At 59.9% G+C, this 20,855-nt stretch overlaps 1 protein-coding gene across 1 annotated transcript; it reads left to right on the top strand.

The window, feature by feature from the left end:
- The first annotated feature begins 13,605 nt into the window (after positions 1 to 13,605).
- PRDM8 (PR/SET domain 8) lies at positions 13,606 to 17,823 on the top strand. The gene is made up of 3 exons (XM_075150652.1): positions 13,606 to 14,272; positions 14,546 to 14,777; positions 15,023 to 17,823. Exons 1-3 carry the CDS (start codon positions 14,054 to 14,056, stop codon positions 16,432 to 16,434), a joined length of 1,863 nt encoding a protein of 620 aa, XP_075006753.1. The 5' UTR covers positions 13,606 to 14,053; the 3' UTR covers positions 16,435 to 17,823.
- The last annotated feature ends 3,032 nt before the right edge of the window (positions 17,824 to 20,855 follow it).

A 20,855-nucleotide genomic window follows, 5' to 3' on the forward strand; every position in this document is an offset into this window, starting at 1 on the left:
CGCCTTTCTCAGGGTTCTGGGCCCCCTGAGCTTTTTGACCGTGTTGGACTGTGGGCTCTTTCCTCTCCTCGTAGACGTCTTGCCTTTCAAAATACTCTGCGGTTGCTGCATCACTGATTTTTACTGCAGTAAGGGAAAAACGTGGCTTTTTTGATAGCCAGATTGTATGTTTGTTTGTTCTTTTATTTTTGGCTTCTTGGGAGCTTTTTGCCACTCTTCGCTTTCTAATTGTCTCTTTCTAATCCAGGCACTTCTTGTGCTCAAAGCCAAAATTTCTTATGGCGACTTTTTATCACCTGCTGGCTAGAAGAGAATAGCAAAAACAGGTTCTGGTTTAAGGATCTGTGAAAGTAGGAAAACATAAAGGCTAATTTTAAGGTTTTCTTCTGCGATAGAAGAGGAAAGAAGCGAGCGTTCAGAGGCAAAAGACCTGGCTGCACACGGAGCTCTAGCTTAAAGCTTTATAACAGAGTATTTCTTTTGACTTTAGAGGAGGAAAGCGGAATCCGGGTTAACGTTGCAGGGGAAAAAAACTACCCAAAAGGAATTGCTTGGGCACCCAAGTTCCGAATAATACAGCGGGGACTTGACGGGGGATTTTAGGTAATGAGCAGGTCTGTAACGTGCGTGGGAAGGAAGTTAAGCAGAGACTGTGGTGGGCGTGAGACCCCAGCGAGGGAGGTTGTGCTTGCTGAAAGGGGGTGCCGCAGTTCAAGACTGGCAAAGAAAGGAAAAGCAGTTCTTGATCTCTTGGGAGAAAGGCATCCGTGTGTCCTGGATAATGTTGTCGTGTCTGGCGATGGCGGAAATTTTTCAAGAACTTGACAGTATTTTGCTGAAAAGGTGTGCAGGGGAGTCACTGTTTTGTTGTTTGGTTTTAACAATGTAAATAACCACAGCGATGATAGGAAAGGCCAGTGTTTCTCGGAGGCATTGCTATTTTTTTCCCTCCTTTAATTCCACAGGCAGCTCGAGGTTTGCCTGGTTCGCTGGTGCTGCCCAGAGCTGCAGGGGTACTGAGCGCTGGCTGCGACAGTGATTTACAACCGCCTTGCTTCAGACGAGGCAGGAGGGGGCCGCAGAACAACTTGCTAACATGTTTGATCACTCCCGTAATTTCAGTCTCCGTGTACACTGATAAACCGAAAGACAGAGGCAATCGTGGCGACAGGGAATTTTAAAATGTTTGTTGTGAACAGTGAAGCTGAATGTTAAATAGCAACATTTTGAAATACTTCATCATAGCAAAATCTCAGGCAAAGATGACAGGCTCCCTGCAGATGAGGAGCGCCACGAAGTAGTGCTGCAGAGATGGTTAATGGAATCAGGTGTTGATTCCCGTTTACCTGCCTGTGCTGGCTCTGGAAGGAGGGCTGCTGCCTTCACTGGTGGGGTCTGAAGTGCCTTTGCTGGTGCACGAATGCTCTACGTGAGCATGGGGACGGGCTCTCGGCGAGTTATGCTCACCCAAAGTAGAGAGAGGCCGTGCAGCTCTGTGCTGCCCTAACGCCTGTGCTCTGGCTTCTCAGGCTGCTGCACAAAAGATGCCAGCGTCGGCGCTGCTGGCCCTTCTGGGGAGAAACCCACGGCCGTGGAGCATCCCCTTTGTTCCTCAGCCGGTGACGGAGCCCCAGCTTGCCGGACCGATCCCAGCCCAGGTCGGAGTTTGGCAGCTGCCGTCCACCTTTGGCCACGTGTCTGAAATCATCTGCTTCCTTCGCAACTATTGTTTCCTAGAGCGTATTCCCAAAGGATTTGTCAGCCTACTCGCTTTGCATTAGCCCGTGAGCGGGGCCAACCAACCGGTTTTCCCTGGGAGCTTATTCCTGGTTGAACAGACGTCTCTCTGCACAACTGATCTTGCTATATGCAGTTTCCTTTCGTGCTTTCATTCCACTAGTTAGGACGGGCGTTCTCGGACTGCTGAAATGATGTCTGTCTTTGTTCTGAGACGAGACCCTTGCGTAGGTACACAGTTCCCCCCAAAAGTGCATCCTTTAAAATAGATTAAAAGCCTTTTCTAAATTGCAATTTAAATTGATTTTGACAGAAAGGATGGAGGAATCGTACATAGAGGAAAAAAATCTTGTAAAATGAGAACTGAAGCAAATATAGTTTAGTAGTATACTAGTTACAGAATGAACAGCATATTGTATGTGCTGTGTTAGAGGTATGTTATGAATAACAAAAGCACTGGAGCATTTACATATTTGTTTTCAGAAATCCTGGCAGTTGGATTTCACCATTCTGTGCCTCTTTGCCAGAATCACTAAACAGTGGTACATATGGCTTCTGAAGTACCATATGCCGTAGAAAACGTTAGCTGATGTCTATACTGATGCGACACACTATAGTCTTTATTTAGATTTTTTTGCAGTTTTGAACAAAGAATATTAGATCATGCAAAACATTGTGCAAGCAGTATGTAGTAGTACATACAGTAAAACATAATACATTGCACCCAAAGAAAAGCAAACTAAAAAACGGGGAAGAGATGTTAGTATTGTGAATTAGAATGTGCACGTGCCAAGAAACGTATCAAATGGCGTGACACGGTTTTGTACGGCTGAGGCAGGAGATTTCCTAGTGCGTAAAGCAAAGAATTAAAAGACAGAGCTCCGTGGACGTACAGATTTTGAATCTAGTCCCGGTTGTAAGAGACGTTCCCCGTTCCAAAAAGTGCTTGGGCTTAAATTTAAGTACATGCTTAAAATCCTTTGAGAGTGAAGGAAACACGTGCATGAGTGCTTTTCTGCACAGAGCCCTCATTGTAAGAGCAGCAATAACACTGTTTTCTCCCACATAATTGTCCGAAAATAGTGACAATGACCACAATTTTAATGAGTCGTGTGAGAAACACCTTGAAAATAGAATGAAACATGGTTTCAAACACAATGACGAACAAGTCCAACCCGGAATTAAAAACGTAAATTTGGGCTTTTGTTTTGACAAGAGTTTTTTAAACCCTTTTTTTCCCCTCCATCTTGACCGCCGTAATGATGAGTGCATTCACGTAGCTGGTGTCAATGGAAACGTCAAACCCTGAGGGGAGCCTGATGCGGGTGCTGTAGAGCACCAGGAGCCGCGGAAGGAGAACGTGGCGCTGGGGGGAAGGAGAGCAAGGCGGTGTTTCCCACCGCCACAACTCCCCACGCTCCCCTTCCCCTCTCCTCTGACTCCTCTGTACGGAGACCGCTGCCCCGTGAACACTTCATAGGCTTAACTTTAAGCACCACGGTAGATCAAATGGGATTAGTCACGTATTTAAGCAAAGGTATAACGTTTGGAGATGGGGGGACAAGCATCACATCTCTACCTCCTGGTTTGGTGCCTGCTCTTAACAGACGCCCAGCTCCAGTGCCTGCGGGTGGTACGTTACGGGATTCACGCAGCCTGTGCCAGAAGTGTGTTGGTGTGGCACAGCAGGTGTTAAACTATGAAAAGGAGGAAATCGGGGAAATACCTTATAATTCGCAGACACTTGGTTGGTTGAGGCCAACCGACTAACCAGAACAGAGACAAACCCAGTGCAGAAACAGAAGGTGGATAAGGCTCAACCCTGACTATAGCTGGAGCAGAGCGACTTCCCAGGGAGGTGGGAGCAGCAGAGTACAAGTACAAGGGCTCACAACTGAGCCTGCACCACAGATGGCTGGGCAGGGGAAATCGGGGGAGCTGCAACCGCCGGCTATGGGAGGAGCTGGCGGTAAGTCTTGGGCAGGGCACAAGAGACGGGCACTGCCAACAGTGCAGCAGGCTAGCCCGGGCGGGAAGCGTGGATGCGGGGCTGTTGGGGACTGCTGGAAGGCACGTGTGGAGATTTAATAGCACAGGTAATAGTAGAGAGGCCAACACCGGGGGCAAAAGCCTCTAATTCCTTGACGAGCTGAAAGGAGTAGAACAGGCACTGCGAGCTGCCAGTAGTCTTTCACAGAGTGAGCAGAAGTAGTGGAAGATTTAAGATACCAAGGATCTCATAGAAATTCATCTGTGAGGCAAGGACTGTATGCTCTTGTGTGTAGGTAGCTTTTTACACGTTTTATGAACCACTATTTAAATGAATGGATGTAAACAGAAACCGAAGTAGGAGTGGAAGCTGAAGGAAGGAAGGCAGAAGGATGAGGGAAGCTTTCACTGAGCACCTATTTGAGGTTGCTTCCTGGGTTCACTGCAAACCACTGGCTCAAATTCAAACCTCTTTAGGTGATGGTAGTTTTATGAAAGTAATAAGAGGGGAAGATTAACATCTTGACATCCATCTCATCCCAAGGTGTTTTAATTCCATCTTAGGAACAAGGACTCTTACCGGACCTAGGAGCAGAGGGAAGCGGAGCCTCTCTTCCCAGAGGAAGATGGCAGTAGCAGTGCCGAGCAGGTGCTCCTTCCCTCCGTCTCTGGCCGCCGCATCACTCCAAGGAGAGCGCGGTGAGTGCCCAGCCTGCCCCGGTTACGCAGCTGCCCTTTTTAGGCCGTGAACCAAAATGTCAAAACCAGCACTGAGCCCACTAAATCACGAGCGCGGAGGTTGTCCAGATTGCAGCGGGCAGACCTCCAGAGAGGAAGGACAACCTGAGTCGGGTTGACTATTGAGCAGGTCAGCGCAGCTCGTTCCCCGGCGCAGGCAGCGGGTCGTGCCTGAAGTGGCTGGGCAGGAGGACAGTTCTGGGCTTGGTGCACCCAGGCAGTGGAGAAGTGGGTGCTGCAGACCTGCCCTGCCTCCCCTTTCGTGGGGTTTAGAAGAGCTCACACGCAGGAAATCTGCTTCCAAGTTGCTTGCGTTTATTTCCCAAAAAAAAACCCCTAAAACACGGAAGAAAGCCTCTGCACAACTCGGTTACAATGGCATCTCAAAGCCCACCCTGGCTGCTGCACTGATTTAAAACCTATGCTCGTGGATGCCGAGAGGTGCGACACTGACAAATTCACGGGCCTGCGTTGCTGTCCAGGCTGTCTCGACATGCAGTCTCCCTGTGCTGAAGATGTTGTGTATCCTTTATGGGCACGAACAGGCGATTTGCTGCACTAGTCTCATTACCTTGCCTTTCAAAAAGCATCGGCCACTGTCTGCCCTATGGTTTGGAAAGGGGTTAATGCTTTCCCTTCCTAAACCTCGACTTGCCAGTGCCTCTCCCGTGTGCTGCAATTATTAAATGACACTTCACAACTTCATCTCCTCTTCTGCTACATCTGCTTGCTGCTCCCGTGTGCAACCTTGCTCGGATCCCAAACATCTAAATGCATTGTTTCCTCTGTTTCTCCTGCCAGCATGGAAAGAAGCCATCCTTGAAGCAGGATTGCCTTTGAGCTGGCAGCAGACGAGTGATTGGCATTGGGCATTACTGCTGAGACTCTGGCAGGCCGTTTAGCAGAGAACCTTGGCTAATGAATGTCATCCACACCTAGCAGATGTGCCACTGGCTGCCATGCCAGATTTTTGACATAATACAGTGCTGCTGGACACGGCAGTACTTGGAAAAAGCCACGGCACAACTTGCACCTTCAACGCAGCGTTCCGCCTCGCTCACAGTTTCGCAAGAGAGAAACAAAACCTGCGCGAGGGAGGGTGATGCCTCGGTGTCTCCCGCTCCTCACCCGTGTTTTTAATCGGTACGTAAATTGTATTTGTACTGGTTTCCCTCCCGTGCCAGGGGACCTAAAAAAAAAAAAAAACACCAACAAAAAAAAAAAAAAAACCAAAAAAACCCCAACACACAAAAAAAAAAACCGCAAAACCAAACCACCCCTCTTTTTTCCTGTGCTTTCAGCGCCGGCTCCAGCTGGCCCCCCGGCCCCCCGCCTCGCCCTCCCCGCCGTGTCCGGGACTGCACGGGCCGCGGGGAGGGGGGGGCCGAGCAGGGGGGGCGCAGTTCCCCCCGCACCCCCCGGAGCCGAGTCTGCTGCAGGAGGGTGCTGGGGACGTAAATCTCGCCGCCGGCAACATCTTCGGCTTCGTCTTTCCTCTCCTGCCCTCCATCGGAGGGAAGGCAGCACTTACCCGGCAGAGCAGCTACCCTTGCCGGGGAAAGCGGGGGGGCACCCGGCACCGCGCGCCGCCCCCAAACTCCTCCGAACTGCGCGGGCCCCCCGCCAGGGCAGCGCCGGGGGGGCGGGGGCGGGCGGGGGACGGGACCGCCTGCCCCTGCCTCCTCGTCCGGGAGTAATCCCCACCAGCGGCGGCGGGGCGGGCGGCCGCTAATCCCGACCCGCCGCCGCACCGGCTGTGCGTGGGTGCGGGTGCGTGTCCCCGTGCCCGTGCGGCTCCCGTCTCGGGGAGAGGGGGCGCGGCCGTCGGCAGGGTGCGGTGGGGGTTTTCGGCCAAACGCTTTGCTCTTACGGCATCAGATAGCTCGGTCATTAACCCTCTCATTACCTGGCGGTGCGTGCGGGAGAGGGGCGGGGGGCCACGCTCCGCCGGGGCCGGGGCCTGCTGCCCCGGCCGGGGCTTGTGCACCCCCCGGTGAAGTCACCCGCCCGTCTGCCGCCCCTTCCCCGCTTCTGCGGCTTCGTTCAGGACCCTCGTCTACCCACCTCGTGGCTATAACCTGCACCCTTGCTTTTTATCTCCGTAGCTAAGGGAGGGGGGCGGCGAGTTCCCCGCCCCGCAGGAGAGGCCTCCCCAAAACACCCTTCTGGGTCAGCCTGCACCCTCCGCCCTGGCTGGGCGCTTGCCGCCGGCCGGACCCGGTGTCCCGGGGCTGCTGCCCGCACCGGGTGCCTCTCGGGGTGTGTCGTTCCGATGCATTTAGCTCCGGGGGGGTCCCTCCCAGGCGGCTGAAAGTCAAGTTCAGCCCAGCGGGGCTGGGCTGGGCCGTTTGGGATGCTTTCAGGGAGGGACGAGGCGGGTCGGTACCGGGGATAGCGCGTCAAAATTAGAAATGCTCTGGTTGCATGAGATCGGGCGCCGATGCACGAGTGTAACGCAGATCACTTTGCCGCTCTTCCCGTTTTTTTCCTCGGCCTCTTTATCTTTCAATTGAAAACCAATTAAAGGTTTCTATAAATCTGTTAGCATCCCTTTTACGTGGGGCCCTCTGATGCCTGCTGTATTGCCCTTTAGATGCCTCTTCCTTTTTTTGTTTTACAATTGTTGTATCAATATAATGCTTCCTTTCTTCCTCTGTCTCTATAGATACAGATATACAAGGCAAACTAAAGGTTTCGACTGCTATTCAGTGCCTTCTCATTTGTCCCGGAGCCGTAACAGTGGTGCCCTTTCTCTTCTGGCTGCTTTTCCCTGCTTCTGGAGCAGCAGTTATGGGAGAAGCAGATGGCTACTGATTGGGTGAGCTTTGTGGCTTTAATACTGAATACTTTATGGAAAAGGACTTTATCATGCTTGGTTGGTCAGAGGAACAACGGGATGAGATTTATGACTAGAGAAAATAAATCTTTTTAAGTTTCAGGCTCCTTCACACACCCCACGTCAAGTCGCTGTAGCAGAGCCGGAGCTGAAATCCTCTGCATCTTTCTTTTTCTCCTCCCTCCCCCTCTGTCTGTCTGTCCTTTCACTGCTCTCCCCACCCCCGCTCGCCAGGGTTTAGCAAACCTCTGCAAACTTTAGGGACTGTCACTCACTGGAGCAGCGGAGGCCTTCACAGCCCGGCAGGCTGTGCGGGGAAGGAAAAGACCATCCCCAGATGCGGCTCATCCGCCTGACGGGAATATGCTGGGCAGTCAGCTGCTGCTAAGGCTTCTCCACGTGTAACCCGGAAAGAGGCCACCCAGGGTCCCAGTGGGGAGTTTTGAGTGACATCCTCATAAACCCGACAACACCGAGGCCACCAGACGCCCGGGTCGGGCTGCCCGCCGCTCGCTGCAGAGCCCAGATCTCCCAAAAGAGGGGGAGCCCAGCGCTGCCCGACTCCTCTGCACCCCACACTGGGCAGCCCCCGCGCCGGGGGCTGTGGGACCGTACCCCCCGGGGAGCAGCTCTCCGCACCGTCCCTCGGTCGCCCCCGCGGAGGCTCGGCACTTCCCACCAGCCGCGGCGTGTCGGCCGTCGAGGCTCGGTTTCTGCATGGTCTCACGCCGGAGCTGGAGGATGACCGAGGGCCGTGCGGTAGGGCAGTCTCCAGCCCCAGCGTGGGACGCTGGCGGTGGCACGCAGGGATGGAAGGGACCAAGGGCGTACAGGAGGGAGAAGCAGATTTCTGTCCTAGAGGGGTTTCCCCATTTCGTTTCTCTCTCTTTCCTGTCCCATATAGCCCATAACATTCTCTACCACTCTTTCCTGTCCCATATAGCCCGTAACATCCTCTATCAGGCTGTTAAATATTTTAAGGAAGCTAAAGCTAGGTGAAAGCTTTCCAGGCTTTCAACCTTGGTGCTACTATCACGTCAAGTAAGGAGGAGAAACGGAAAGCCGTGTTGAAAAAAATAATTTTGAGATAGATAGCCAGAAGTGATTTGGGGCTATATATTAACCGTTTAACTAACCACCCTCTATTACATTCAGTGGTCTGCTTTCTGGTCAGTTACAAAAAAAATTCTGCGACCCTTTGGTGAATATACAAATTAATATTTCTAACTAGTTTCTGCGTTTGCTCGGAAAGAAGTACAGGGGAAGTTCAAGCACCATCAGGGGCTGAAGAAATGGCTGAGGTGCTTATGGCGTCTCTGAGTCGTGAGAAAACGGGTAGGGAAGGGACGCCGAGTCCCGCTGTGGCTGCCTGAGGCTCCTGGGGGAGCAGGAGTGTTTGCTCCTTCTCGGTGTGAACCACAGCCAAAGCGGGCGTCTGGCAAAAAGGGCTTTACAGTTTTGTCGCGTGGCCGTGACTTGACCTGGGAGCCCCAGGCACCGCTGCAAGCATCAGAAAGATGCGGCTGAAGGGTCGATGGAAATAGGAAGGACGGCGACCGCGGGCTTGTTTGGGAGCTGAGCCGGAGACAAGATAAGACAGGCGTTGCCGGTGTGCCTCAGCCCTGGCGAGGGCCTGGTGGTGGGGAAATGTCCCGGCTGGTGGTGGGGCTGAGGAGTCCCAGAAGGATCCCTGTGCCTGCTTGGAAGGATTACCGGTGGGAGAAATACCGCTTCTCCGTGCCGCCCGCTTGCTGGTCTGCAGCGTGGCAGCGATGCTGCTGACGCCCCGGTACAGGACCTCCCGAGGAAAGGTGCCGTCCACATGCCTGGTAACAGTTAAAAGCAGAAAGGATGAATTGTCATGCAGCTGAGGCCCCGATTTATTTCCACTACAGAGGCCTAGCTGCAGTGTGTGTCTCAGGGGAAGGGAACCGTTCTGCCTGCATTTCTTCAGGCACCGGGAAAGCTTGTGGCTCCACGTTTCGTTTTGAGTCGCTTTTCCATTCCACTTCGTGTGCTCCCCCCGAGGACCGCAGGCCGGCCTTGCCTCTGACAGCAGCGGGCAGACACAGGAGCAAGGCAGCTTTGGGCATCCCTTCGCCCCTCCTCCCCGCGGTCCCCCGGCACCGCCTGAACGATTGTGGCTGGGCTTGTGCGCTTCTGGTAACTTGGTATTTTCTCAGCGATTTTATTTCACGGGTGAGTTTACAGTAAAGTCACCTGTGAGCTGACTTTTGGCTGTGCGTGTCTCCTCAGGGGAGTAACCATACATTCGTAGGCCTGGTGCGTCACAACTTTGAGGCAGCGTTTCCCGAGGGATGCGGGAGCGTTTCCGAGCCCAGGTTGCGCAGCCTCACCTGGCCCCTTTCCCCCTCGCCTTCGCGGGTGAAATCCGGGGAGGAAAGCGCAGCCGGGAGGGTGCCCTGACATCCTCAGAGAGACAGATCCTCCCTCCCTTGCAGCCATCCCCATGGTAACTCGTCATGGGTGGAAAACTGGCACTTCCCTCTGAGAGGTTAAGGGATATTGGTGGCCGAGCATCACCACCCCGCCGGTGCCTCGACCCCCGCAGCCGCCCTATCCCCGCATCGGGGTCCCGGCCGGGGGGCAGCAGAGCCCGGGCCGCCCCCCCGGGGCTGGACGGCCATCAGCCCCCGCGCGTCCGTGGGATTGCGGCTTGCCTGCCCGGCTTCCTTCGAGCCCAAGTCCCGGTCCTGCCCTGGCCGCTGCTGGAGACTCTCCTTCCCCGGGAGCCGGTTGTCGGCGGGCTCCTCCGTACCGGGCCGGTGCCGTCGGGGGAGCATAGGCGGCGCCGGGTGCTGCGGGGCCGGGGCCGCGCTGCCGGGGGCTGGAAGCAGCGGGGAGGCGGCGTTGGGCGGCTGGCTGCCGGGGGCTCCGCGTGAAGGCGGCTGGAGCTCCTCAGCCCGGGTCGCCCTCGACTCCCCGCGGGAGGCTTTCTGGAAGAATAAACGTGTATAACACGCCTATATATAACGCGGTACTTTGTACGCGGTTCGGAGCAGGCGGCAGGCAGCGTTGGCAGGGCCCGGCCGGGCTGGCGGTGCACTCCGGGGCGCCCGGGGGCCTCGCCGGGCTGCGGCCGGGGCTGGCGGCCGGGGAGCCGCTCTCTCCCCGATTAGGGCCGGGCAGAGCCGGGCCGGGCCGCCTTCGCCCCGCCTGGGGCCCCGGCCCGCAGCGGGGCAGGAGCCGGATTGGGCCCGGGCGCACCTTCACCGTTCCCCCCCCCGACATCCCGGTGCGGCTTTTCGCTGAGCCCGGGAGAGCGGCTGCCTCCCAGACCGCGGGCTCTGATGCCGCCCGCTTTGCAGGGCGGGCTTCCCCGCGCCGCAGACGCCGGCACCGCGCTCTCCGGGGAGCCGGGGTCGGCCGGGGTTTGCGCTGGGCGCTCCCCGGTCCTGGCACTTGGAAGCGTAAACTTAAAAGGAAAGAGCCCGCGTCCATAAAAGTGTTGTTCTGCAGGGCTGAGGCGACGCTGTTGCCTGGGATTCACTTTTACGGTAGCATCCGAGGCTGAATAAATGCTCATAAATGCCGCTACGGTCCTTTTTAGTATCGGGGAATTTCGGTAGCGGAGATAATGTCGAAGCAATTTCGAGATAGTTTATGTACCATCGTGTCCCTTAAAATTCTCGCGAATAAAAATAACGCGTAGGTTTTCTTTCCCCCCTACTAATGACAGTCATTCGGACAATTTATATCACACAGCGAGAGTAGCAGCATTTAAAAAAAAAAAAAAAAAAAAAGAGAAGGGAAAAAATACCAGGACAAGGGGGAAAAAACCCCTCCGAAGCAGGAATTGAGATCCAAATTTTTACAGACTCCCATATTTTTAATGTTATGACAATCCCCGTTTTAGGAGAAGCTGTGTTTTGTCGAATTAATAAGATAAATGTTGAAAGCATATTATATGCAGCCTTTAATCCTAATGCAAGGAAAATCGTAATTATGTAGAGGATAAGTGAATTTGAAAGCCAAATATCAGCCCACTCTCTGATTGCAAACAACGCTCCGCTCGCGTCTGGAAAACGCTTTGTCTCTTCTTTTGTCTAGTTTAGGGGGCTCTAAATTTGATTTTTGATTTTTTAAAAATCTACTTTGTACCTGAGATGACGGCGATAAGGGAGGAACCGGGAAACACTCTTCCGTGCGGTAAAACCCTTATTTTGGCACAGAGCATCTGCGGATGCTTTTGCTTACCAAATCTGCGTGCGTGTCCGTAAATGCACGAGCCCCGCGTGTGCGGGGGTGCCAGCCCGCGCGCTGCCCCCGCGCCCCGGGAAAGGCGAGCTCTGGGGCGGGCGGGGGCAGCCCGGCCGGGGCCGCCCCGTCGGCGGTGCTCTGCGCTCCGGACCGCGCGGGGACGCCGGCCTGGGGAAGGCTCCGGCGGGGAGCCCCGGGGCTGCCCGCTCCCGCTGTCCGCCCGCACGTCGGGCCTCCGCCGGGCGCCTTCCCCGCCTCGGCCGCCGGCAGCGCGGGAGGACCGGCTCTGCGGATCACGGCGGGCGTTTAATCCCCCTCCGCACGGGCATCCCTGCCTGCCTTTATCCCGGCGAGGAGGGATTTCATTCGCGCGTCCAGGGCTCCCCCTTGCCCGGCAGGTGAGAGGGCAGAACGGGAAGGCGGCCGCCGGGATCCCGGCGCCGGGCGGAGCGGCCGTCGGGCCCCCCCGGCTCCCCGCCCCGCACCCCCTGCCAGGCCGAGCCGGAGCGGCGGCCCCCAAACCCGCACGCTGCCACGGAAAGGGCCCGGGGGGGGGGGGGGGATGCGCCCCGCCCCCGCCCCCCCCCCGCAGGTGCCCGGTGGCGGCGGGGCCAGGTGACGGGCGGGCGGGCGGGCGGGCAGCGAGCGGGCAGCCCCCGAAGGGGTTAAAGGGAGGGGACGTGGGCTGTCACGCGTCATTGGGCAGATTATGTGCAGCAAACAAAAAGTGTGTGTCTGTGTGCCAGTCACTCACTGCATCGGGTCCATCTGCACCGCTCGCCTCCCCGGCCGCCTCCCCGGCTCGCCCGCCCGCTCCCCGCCGCCGCCCGCGCCCCGGCCCCGGCCCCCGGCCCGCCGCCTCCCCGGCCATGGGGCGGCACTGATACAATAGCGCCGGGGGCAGCGGAGGCCGGAGCCCGTCTTTGTGCCACTTGTCGGGGCAAGGATTATATTCCCCCTCTCCCTGGTGAGTACCCGCGGAGGGGCCCCGCCACCCCCCGGCGCCTCCGCCGCCGGGCCCAGCGCCCGGCCGGGGGGAGCCGCGCCGCGCCGGAGGAGGGAACAATGCCGGGAGATGGCCGTGCCGGCGGCCGGGGCGCGGCGGCCCTGCCCGGGATGCGGTGCCCGGCGGCTCCGGCTCCGGGAGCGGCCCCGGCGTCGCCCGGCCCGGACAAAGGGCGGCCGGGGGGGAGGCAGCGCCGCGGGGCCGGGGGGGACCCGGGGAGACGGGGAGATGCAGGGCCGCGGGGGGCCGTGCGGGGCCCGCCGAGGGCGGGTGGAAAGTTTGGCGGGGGCCGCTCGCTGCCGTTTGTTTCGTTTGGCGAAATAATCCCTTCGGGGAAGGGATGCGCCGGGCACCACCGCAACGAGGGGGGCGGCGGAGAGGCAGCGAAAGCGCCCTCCCCCCGTCCCCGGGGGGGCCGGGACCCCCCGCCGCCCACGCCGCCGCTCCAGGGGGCGAAGTTCCTGGGGGCGCGGGGGACCCGGTTGTCTTCCGAACGCGGGGGGAAAGGCGGCTCGGCGGGGCCGTGCCCGGTGCGAGCGGCTTCGGGCGTAAATAGGCGCACCGAGAGAAACACCGATTTATTCCCGAGCGAACCCCAAATGAATGATTTCGATGCCAGATGGGGTGGGGGGAAGGCAGCCTTACACTAATCGGGTCGGAAAGGGCAAGGGCACCCGCAACCCTGCGCGCAGCTTCTTCCCCGGCCTCGGCATCGCGGAGCGCGGCGGGAGGCGCGGGCAGCCCGGCGGCCGCCGTCCCGCTGCCCGCTGCCCGCTGCCCGCCCGCCTCGCCTCCGCCTGCATCCGTCCCCTCGCAGAGCAGGGAGCCGGGGCTCACCCTCCTCCATAAATAAGCGTGTCGAGGTAAAAATAATTACCTCTGCTTGCTGCTTTTAATTAAAGTCTCGGAGGGAAAGTGCTGGATTATGGTAATGAGCAGACATACGTTCCCTCTTGTCGAGCGGAGCGGGAGGTGAGCTGACATGCAATCAGCGACAATGACAAGCCACTTGAAACCCATTCGCTCTGCTCCTCTGTCACCGCCCGGAGACCGGCCCGGCTCCTCGCCTGCAGGGGCCCCGGAGCCCGGGGGGAGGACCGGCCGGCAGCTCCGCTCCCCGCCTCGGGCGGGGGCCCGCAGACGGCTGCCCCTTTTTGTCCGGCTCCTGCCCGTGACCGGATCCGGCCGCTGGGCTTTCCCCCCCGCGCCTGCCCGGCTGCTGCCCGAGCCGGCTCCCGTCGCGCTCGCAGCCGGGCTCGCTGATAAATAAATCATCGCGACAGCTTCCCCGCACCTCGCCTCCCGCTCGCGGAGCTCCTCGCCTTCTTTCTCTCTTTCCAGACCGGTGAAAGTGCTCGCCTGCCTCTTATTTTTATTAAATTTTTTAGTTTTTTGTTAATTACATTGTTTTAATTTATTTTGTTTTGTTTTCCCCGGCGGGTCGCGGCCGCGCTTCCGCGCAGCGCTGCGGCGGGGCCCCGCCGCGCTGTAACGCCTCCGCTCTGCCCGTCTCCCCGCCCGCAGGCATGGAGGACGCCGGCGTCCAGAGGGGCATATGGGACGGGGACGCCAAGACGGTCCAGCAGTGCTTGACTGACATTTTCACCAGCGTTTACACCACCTGCGACATTCCAGAAAATGCCATTTTCGGCCCCTGCGTCCTGAGCCACACGTCCCTGTACGACAGCATCGCCTTCATCGCCCTCAAGTCCACCGACAAGCGCACCGTCCCCTACATATTCCGGGTAAGAGCCGCTCATCCGCCGGGCAAAGCCGCTCGCCCCGACGGCCGGTGCCCGAGCGCGTCCCCGCCGCGGCGCGCAGCCCCGCCGGGCCGCCCGCTGCTCGCCGCGGCGCCGCCGAGCCGCGCGGGATCCTCCGCCGCCGGCACGCTTTCTCCCGCCGCCGGCGAGGGCAGAGCCGCTCCCCCGCCGCTCCCGCCGGCTGCCCGGCCCCACCCCGTCCGTCCGTCGGCCGGTCGGTCTGTCCGTGCGCCTTTATTAATGCAGGGTTTGCAGGTGGACACGTCGGCGGCCAACGGCTCGTCGGAGGGGCTGATGTGGCTGCGGCTGGTGCAGTCGGCGCGGGAGCGGGAGGAGCAGAACCTGGAGGCCTACATCAAGAGCGGGCAGCTCTTCTACCGCTCCCTGCGCCGCATCGCCAAGGACGAGGAGCTGCTGGTGTGGTACGGCAAGGAGCTCACGGAGCTGCTGCTGCTCAGCCCCGCCCGGGCCCCCGCCCGCAGCAACGGTGGGTGCCCCGCGCGGCCGCCCCGCGCCCCCTTCCCACGGCCCCGGGTGACCAGGGGCCGCCGCGGCGGGGTGGAGGGGGGAGGCCGAGCGGGGACCCCCGCCCGGGGTGGGGGGGAGGCGGCCGGCGTCGGGACCCCCCGCCCCCTTTCCTTCACCCCCCGCGGGAGCCCCGTCGCCGGCCCCGGCTGACGGAGCCCCCGTCTCCGCGTGTCCCGTCCCGCGCGTGGGTGCGCCCGGCCGCAGGCTCGCCGCCCTTCGCCTGCCCCGAGTGCAGCCAGCGCTTCCAGTTCGAGCTGCCCTTCGCCGCCCACCTGCGGTTCCGCTGCCCCAAGAGGCTGCCCGGCCCCGACAGCGGCCCCGCCGCCGAGGCCCCCGGCGGCAAGGAGGGCGCCGGCAAGGAGCAGGAGGCCGGCAAGTACTGCAAGCCCGGCGGGCCGCTGCACCACCCCTTCCCCGGGGCCGACGGCGGCAGCGCCGCCGCCAGCACCAAGCCCTCCACGGACTTCCACAACCTGGCGCGGGAGCTGGAGAACTCCCGCGGCGGCCGCGGCGGGTCCCCGGGGCGGCCGGCGCCCCCCGAGGGCGGCCCCGAGGCGGCGGCCGGGAAAGCCAAGCGGCGGTACCCCGAGGAGGAGGAGCGGGGCCCCGCGGCGGCGGCGCGGGGCCGCTTCCCGGCGGAGCGGCCGGGGCTGCCCTCGGCGCCCAAGGAGGAGCCGGTGTGCGCCCCGCAGCAGCAGTACCGGGCGGCCGGCTCCTACTGCGGCCTGGAGGAGGGCGGCCGCCTCTTCGCGCCGCCCAGCCCGGAGACGGGGGAGGCCAAGCGCAGCGCCTTCGTGGAGGTGAAGAAGGCGGCCCGCGGCCCCGAGCCCGACGGCGGCGGCCCCGAGGAGGGCCAGGAGCGCGCCTCCCCCGCCGCCCCGGCGGCGGGCGGCGGGGAGCCGGGGCTGTGCCCCCGCGGCGGCCCGGGGGGCCCGCTGGCCGCCCGCCTGGAGGGGGGCAGCCCCGCGCGGGGCAGCGCCTTCACCAGCGTGCCGCAGCTGGGCGGCGGCCCCGGCGGCGGCCCGGGCGGCGGGGCGGAGGAGCGGAAGAGCGCCTTCTCCCAGCCCGCCCGCTCCTTCCCCCACGTCCCGCCGCTGGTGCTGGGCCAGAAGCTGGGCGCGCTGGGCGAGCCCTGCCCCGACGGCGCCGCCGCCCCCGCCCGCCTCTACGCCGCCGAGGCGCTGGCCGTCAAGCTGCCGGGCGGCGGGGAGGCGGCGGGCGGCGGCGGCGGCGGCGGGGCGGGCGGCGGCGGGGGGCTGCCCAAGCAGAGCCCCTTCCTCTACGCCACCGCCTTCTGGCCCAAGAGCTCGGCGGCGGCGGCGGTGGCGGCGGCGGCGGCGGGGCCGCTGCAGCTGCAGCTGCCGTCGGCGCTGACGCTGCTGCCGCCGTCGTTCACCTCGCTGTGCCTGCCGGCCCAGAACTGGTGCGCCAAGTGCAACGCCTCGTTCCGCATGACCTCGGACCTGGTCTACCACATGCGCTCCCACCACAAGAAGGAGTACGCGCTGGAGCCCCTCGTCAAGCGGCGCCGCGAGGAGAAGCTCAAGTGCCCCATCTGCAACGAGTCCTTCCGCGAGCGCCACCACCTCTCCCGCCACATGACCTCGCACAACTAGCGGGGACCCCGCGCCCCGGGACCCCCGCCCGGCCCCCCGCGGCGGGCAGCGGTCGCCCGCCGCTTTCTTTCCTTTCCTTTCGATGCACGCATTTTCACTTTCCGGGGAGGGGCGGGGAGGGCAGCACGGGAGAAGAGGAGGAGGAGGAGGAGGAGGAAAAAAAGAAGAAGGAGAAAGAAAAAAAAAAAAAAAAGAATAAAAGCACCGGAAAAAAAGAAGAAAAAAAAAAAAGGCAAATGACTTAAAAAATACATTTTTTAAAATGTCATATATTGCAACATATTGATGCATTTGTCATACGTTTCTACTTAAATTATTAAGCACTTATGGTTTAGATGTAATAATAATTATATGTCAGGGTAAATTTTTATTTTAGATATAAAGCTAAAGGCGGGGAGGAGCGCGGCGGGGCCGGCGGGGGCGGCGGGCCGGGGTCCTGCATGCACCGGGCGCCTCCCGCCCGCCCGGCCCCCGCCGCCCGCGTCCCCTTCACTGCAGAGTGTCACTTGGTGCCCGTGAAATGGAGTCTCGATAGTTCCGTGTTACCTTTCCTTTTCGGTTTGTTTTTTTTTTTTCCTCCCCCCTCTCGAAAAGATTTATTAAACTTTATAGTTTATCTGGGTATGTTGGATGCTTTGACAATAAATGACTTTATTTTCTTCAAAGCAGCTGGACGTTAATCGATGCCGGGGGGTGGGCGGTGGGGAGCGGGGCGGCCTCACGGCTGCGGGGCGGGAGCGGTGTCCCCGGCGGGGAAGCGGCGAGTCCCCGCCGCGCCTCCTCTCTGCTGTCCTTCCCTTCTCTCCTTCTTTCCGTCGGCGTCTGTTACATCCGTCCGTCCGTCCTTCCTTCCGTCTGTTCATCCTCGGTTTCGCCCCGCATTTCATTCACCCTTTATTTCTCTCTCTTTCATCCTGTCCTTCCCTTCATCTTCGTGTTCTTGGTTTTGTTTCGTTTCTTTCTTTTTGCCTTTTTGTCTTTCTTTTTCTTTCTTTCTGTCTTTTTCTGTCTCTCCCTCTTTCCTCTGTTTTTCCTTTTTTTTCCTTTTTCCTTTTCCTTTTCCTTCCCAGCCCCTCTCAGGCCTTGCCTTTGCTCCGCGCCACCTCACCCCTGCCAGGAGCCTTTATTGCCCCCCACCCTTACCAGGGCTGTGCGTGGGCCCCGGTTGCAGGGTGGGGGGAGCCCGCTCCTGACTGGGGGCAGAGCCCCCAGGGGTTGCACAGGACCTGGAGTGACAGGGCCCTGAGCAGCCCCCAGCCCGGAGTGTCTTGGGGCAGGGAGCGCTGGGGGGAGTCGGGGGTGGGTCCCCTCTGCCCTGGTGCATTATCGGAGTGATGGGACCACAGCCAGGGACACACGGGAGGGCTCAGGAAAGGGGGATCCTCCCTGGGCACGGGGGGACAGCCTGGTCCTACGGGCATCACCTGCAGCGGGTGCATTTCGTGTCAGACGGGCGTATTTTTGGGTGCAAGAGAGAGCACTAGCTGACGCAGCAGCTTGGTGACGCCTTGAAAACCCATTTCCACGTGCAGGCTGGCGTAACTCTGGCGAGGGCCGAGCGTTGCGGGGACGAGGCTGCGTGTGGCTCGGTGGGTTGCCGGCACGGAAGATATCCCCAAGCAGGAGGTGTGTAAGGCAGAAGCCTAAGTCGGAGCTCGGGAGTCCCGCTGCTTTGTGCGAATGGGGCTCAGGGTACTAGCAGCGTCTGCTGCCGTGTGTTTCGGAGTTTGCCATGAAGTACCTGGACCTGCTGCAAAGCTTTTGCAGCTCTGGGGGAAGTTGGCTGGAGGTTCATATGGGACATGCTTAAAAATTCTGCACACTTGGAATCTTCTTGTCTCTTCCTGAGAAGAACTGAGGCTGATAACCAGCACTGGCCTTCCCGTACGTCAGAAGAGCACAGGTGGGTCCCTGATATGAAACTGGCATCAGAGCCTGGGGGTTTTTCCCCCATACAGTGCATTTTCTGTTCTGATTACTCTTCCCCCACACTCGTAGGCTGTGCTGGAATCGCTTCCCCGCGGCTTCCCTCCGATGCGGTTTGCTCAATCAGCGCACTTGCCCTTGAAAGTCAAAATTTGCCTGGCCCCCGCGACTGTACGAACAACCCCCAAACCACGCGACGTGCTGTAACGGCACCTCCTGACTGCCATTAATTGCAGTCAGGAACACGCGTGGCTCCACGTGTTTGCAATTAACTGCGGGGGCGACGTCCTAATGACTCGCTAGGAGTTTTCCTCAAAGGCAGTAACATCGGTGCGGTGTCCTGCCCTAGGGAGGCCGTTTGGGGGTTCCCTGCGTGGCCGTGCCGGGGTACCAGGCGCTTTGCCCGTGCCCCTGGCCGGGGCGGGCTGCCGGGAGGCGAGCGGCGGGCTGTCGGGGTGCGGGCGGCGGGCTGCCGTGGGCGGGCTGCCGGGGTGCGGGCGGCGGGCTGCCGGGGGCGGCGCGGGCGGGCACCGCCATCTAGCGGGGCCGCCGCCGGCCCGAGCTCGGCGGGGAGCGCGGGCAATGCTCGGCTGCCTGGCTGGGCTTGTACTCGGGGGTGCGCGGTGCTCCGGGCTCCTTTCTCGGGGCAGCCCAGCTTCTCCCGCAGCCCCGGGACGGCTTTCGGGGCTCAGCGCCTCCCGGGCGCCCGCGGAGGCTTATAAAGGAGTACAGATGATGCTCTCCCCGGCTTCGTGCACTCAAGCTGGTTTTCAGGTCCTGGTGATGTTGGAGGGCTGCTGCTTCACCTCCTCTGGCCCCTTGGCCTTGCCCACGGGTGAGTATTGCAGGAGCTGGCTCACAGCTGCAGGGTCTCAGGCACCTGGGCACATACAGCATCTCTCAAATAAGTGCAAATATTTTATGACCTCTCACAGCCAAGCGGCTGCATGTGCTTCTGCAGAGGGTTGGGGCCCTGTCCTGCCCTGGCAACACCCTGCAGCACCTTGCTCTTCCACCCTTTCATTTCGACCCGGTCTGCAGGCACGGTGCTCAGCCCCAGGGCTTTGCCCATGGGGTCCCTCTGGGCTAACGGGTGCCTGCCTGCACAGTCAGCCGCCTCAAAATACTGTCACACAATGCACGTGTGGTGCAGCAGGCACCTCGCGCCATTACTGGTACACAAAGCTCACACGGTTCCTCTACGTAAGTACCAAAAATGTAAAATTGCCCGTGGGCAGGAAATTTAATCTAAGATGTTAGACTTCATTTTGGCAAAATCTCATATCAGGATCAGAAGGAACAAATAAAACCTAACAACTGAAGCTATCTGCCCAAGCAGGACACCACATAATAAGGGCAGGCAGCGTCCTTGGTTCTGTAGGGGTGGGAATCGTACCAAGGAGGGCGATGAGAGTTTCCTTTGGGCCATTGGGGCTCAGGACTCGGCCACAGCAGGGCCTTCGCTCCCCAGAGCCGCGCTGGGCTTTCTCGGGGTCGGAGTGAGTGCCATTGCCCAAACAGTCCTCTTTTGTCAAATAACAGTACTGCTGCATGTGAAAGAGGAAGGAAGGGAATCTCCCGTTTCTTTTTTTTTTTTAAGTGTCTTTCCCTGTCTGTGGGCTGACACTGTGCCGCATCTCCGCGCGGCAGCGAGCCTCAGCAGCCGCCGCTGCCTGTGGCAGGCCAGAGGCTGGCCGGGCTGCGGTACCAGCCGGACCAGCCGGTTTTCCCCGGCACAGGATCCTCTCCCAGCATGGCAGCCCAGAAAAGGCAGCACCGAGGCACAGCCTGGGCATTTCAATGGGAGAGAGCTGCCCCTGCGAGCCCGCGCCGGAGCACGCAGCTGCATCTGCCTCCAAAACCCACCCCGTGAGGAGCATCTTCAAGGTGCTGCAGAGGAGCGGGGTGCCTTGGGAGTGATGAAGGGCAGCCTTCAGCCTCGGCCTGCCCCAGCGCTGCCGGGAGAGCCCAAGGTAAGGCTGTTCCATCTGTGTCCGGGCCACACTGCAAATAGTAACAATTCCAACAAATGCTGATATTAATGCTGTCACCAGGGTGCAGCGGGCAGTCTTGCAAACGCAGGGGTTACTATTTGAAAGCAGATCTGAATTGCATTTATTCTAATACGGGTCAGTGATACGCATGGGCAAAACTGCGGTTTGGGTTTTTTCTGTTTGTTTTCAATACAACAAGCAGCAGTCAGGCGGCCGCGGGCAGCAGGCCTGCAGCTCGCCAATCCCCGGCCTGAAGCCAAGAGCAACTGCCTGCCTTGGGGCCTGATCCTGCCCCCACGGAAGCCAGTGGGAGCTTTGACTCTGGCTCCACGCGGCAGCAGGTTCAGCTGCGGATTAGCACCCGTGCGGTCAGACGTGGGCAGCTGAACTCCCCGGCTGCACGGACGCAGACTGAACAGAGCTGCTTTCACCCAGGTTTTTTTCTTTAGGTCTGTACAGAGGTGTCCGAGCGAGGCTTTCGCAGGAGTCAGCCCCCTCCCA

The sequence above is a fragment of the Calonectris borealis genome, chromosome 4 (genome assembly GCF_964195595.1).
Source record: "Calonectris borealis chromosome 4, bCalBor7.hap1.2, whole genome shotgun sequence".
NCBI classification, from domain to species: Eukaryota; Metazoa; Chordata; class Aves; order Procellariiformes; family Procellariidae; genus Calonectris; species Calonectris borealis.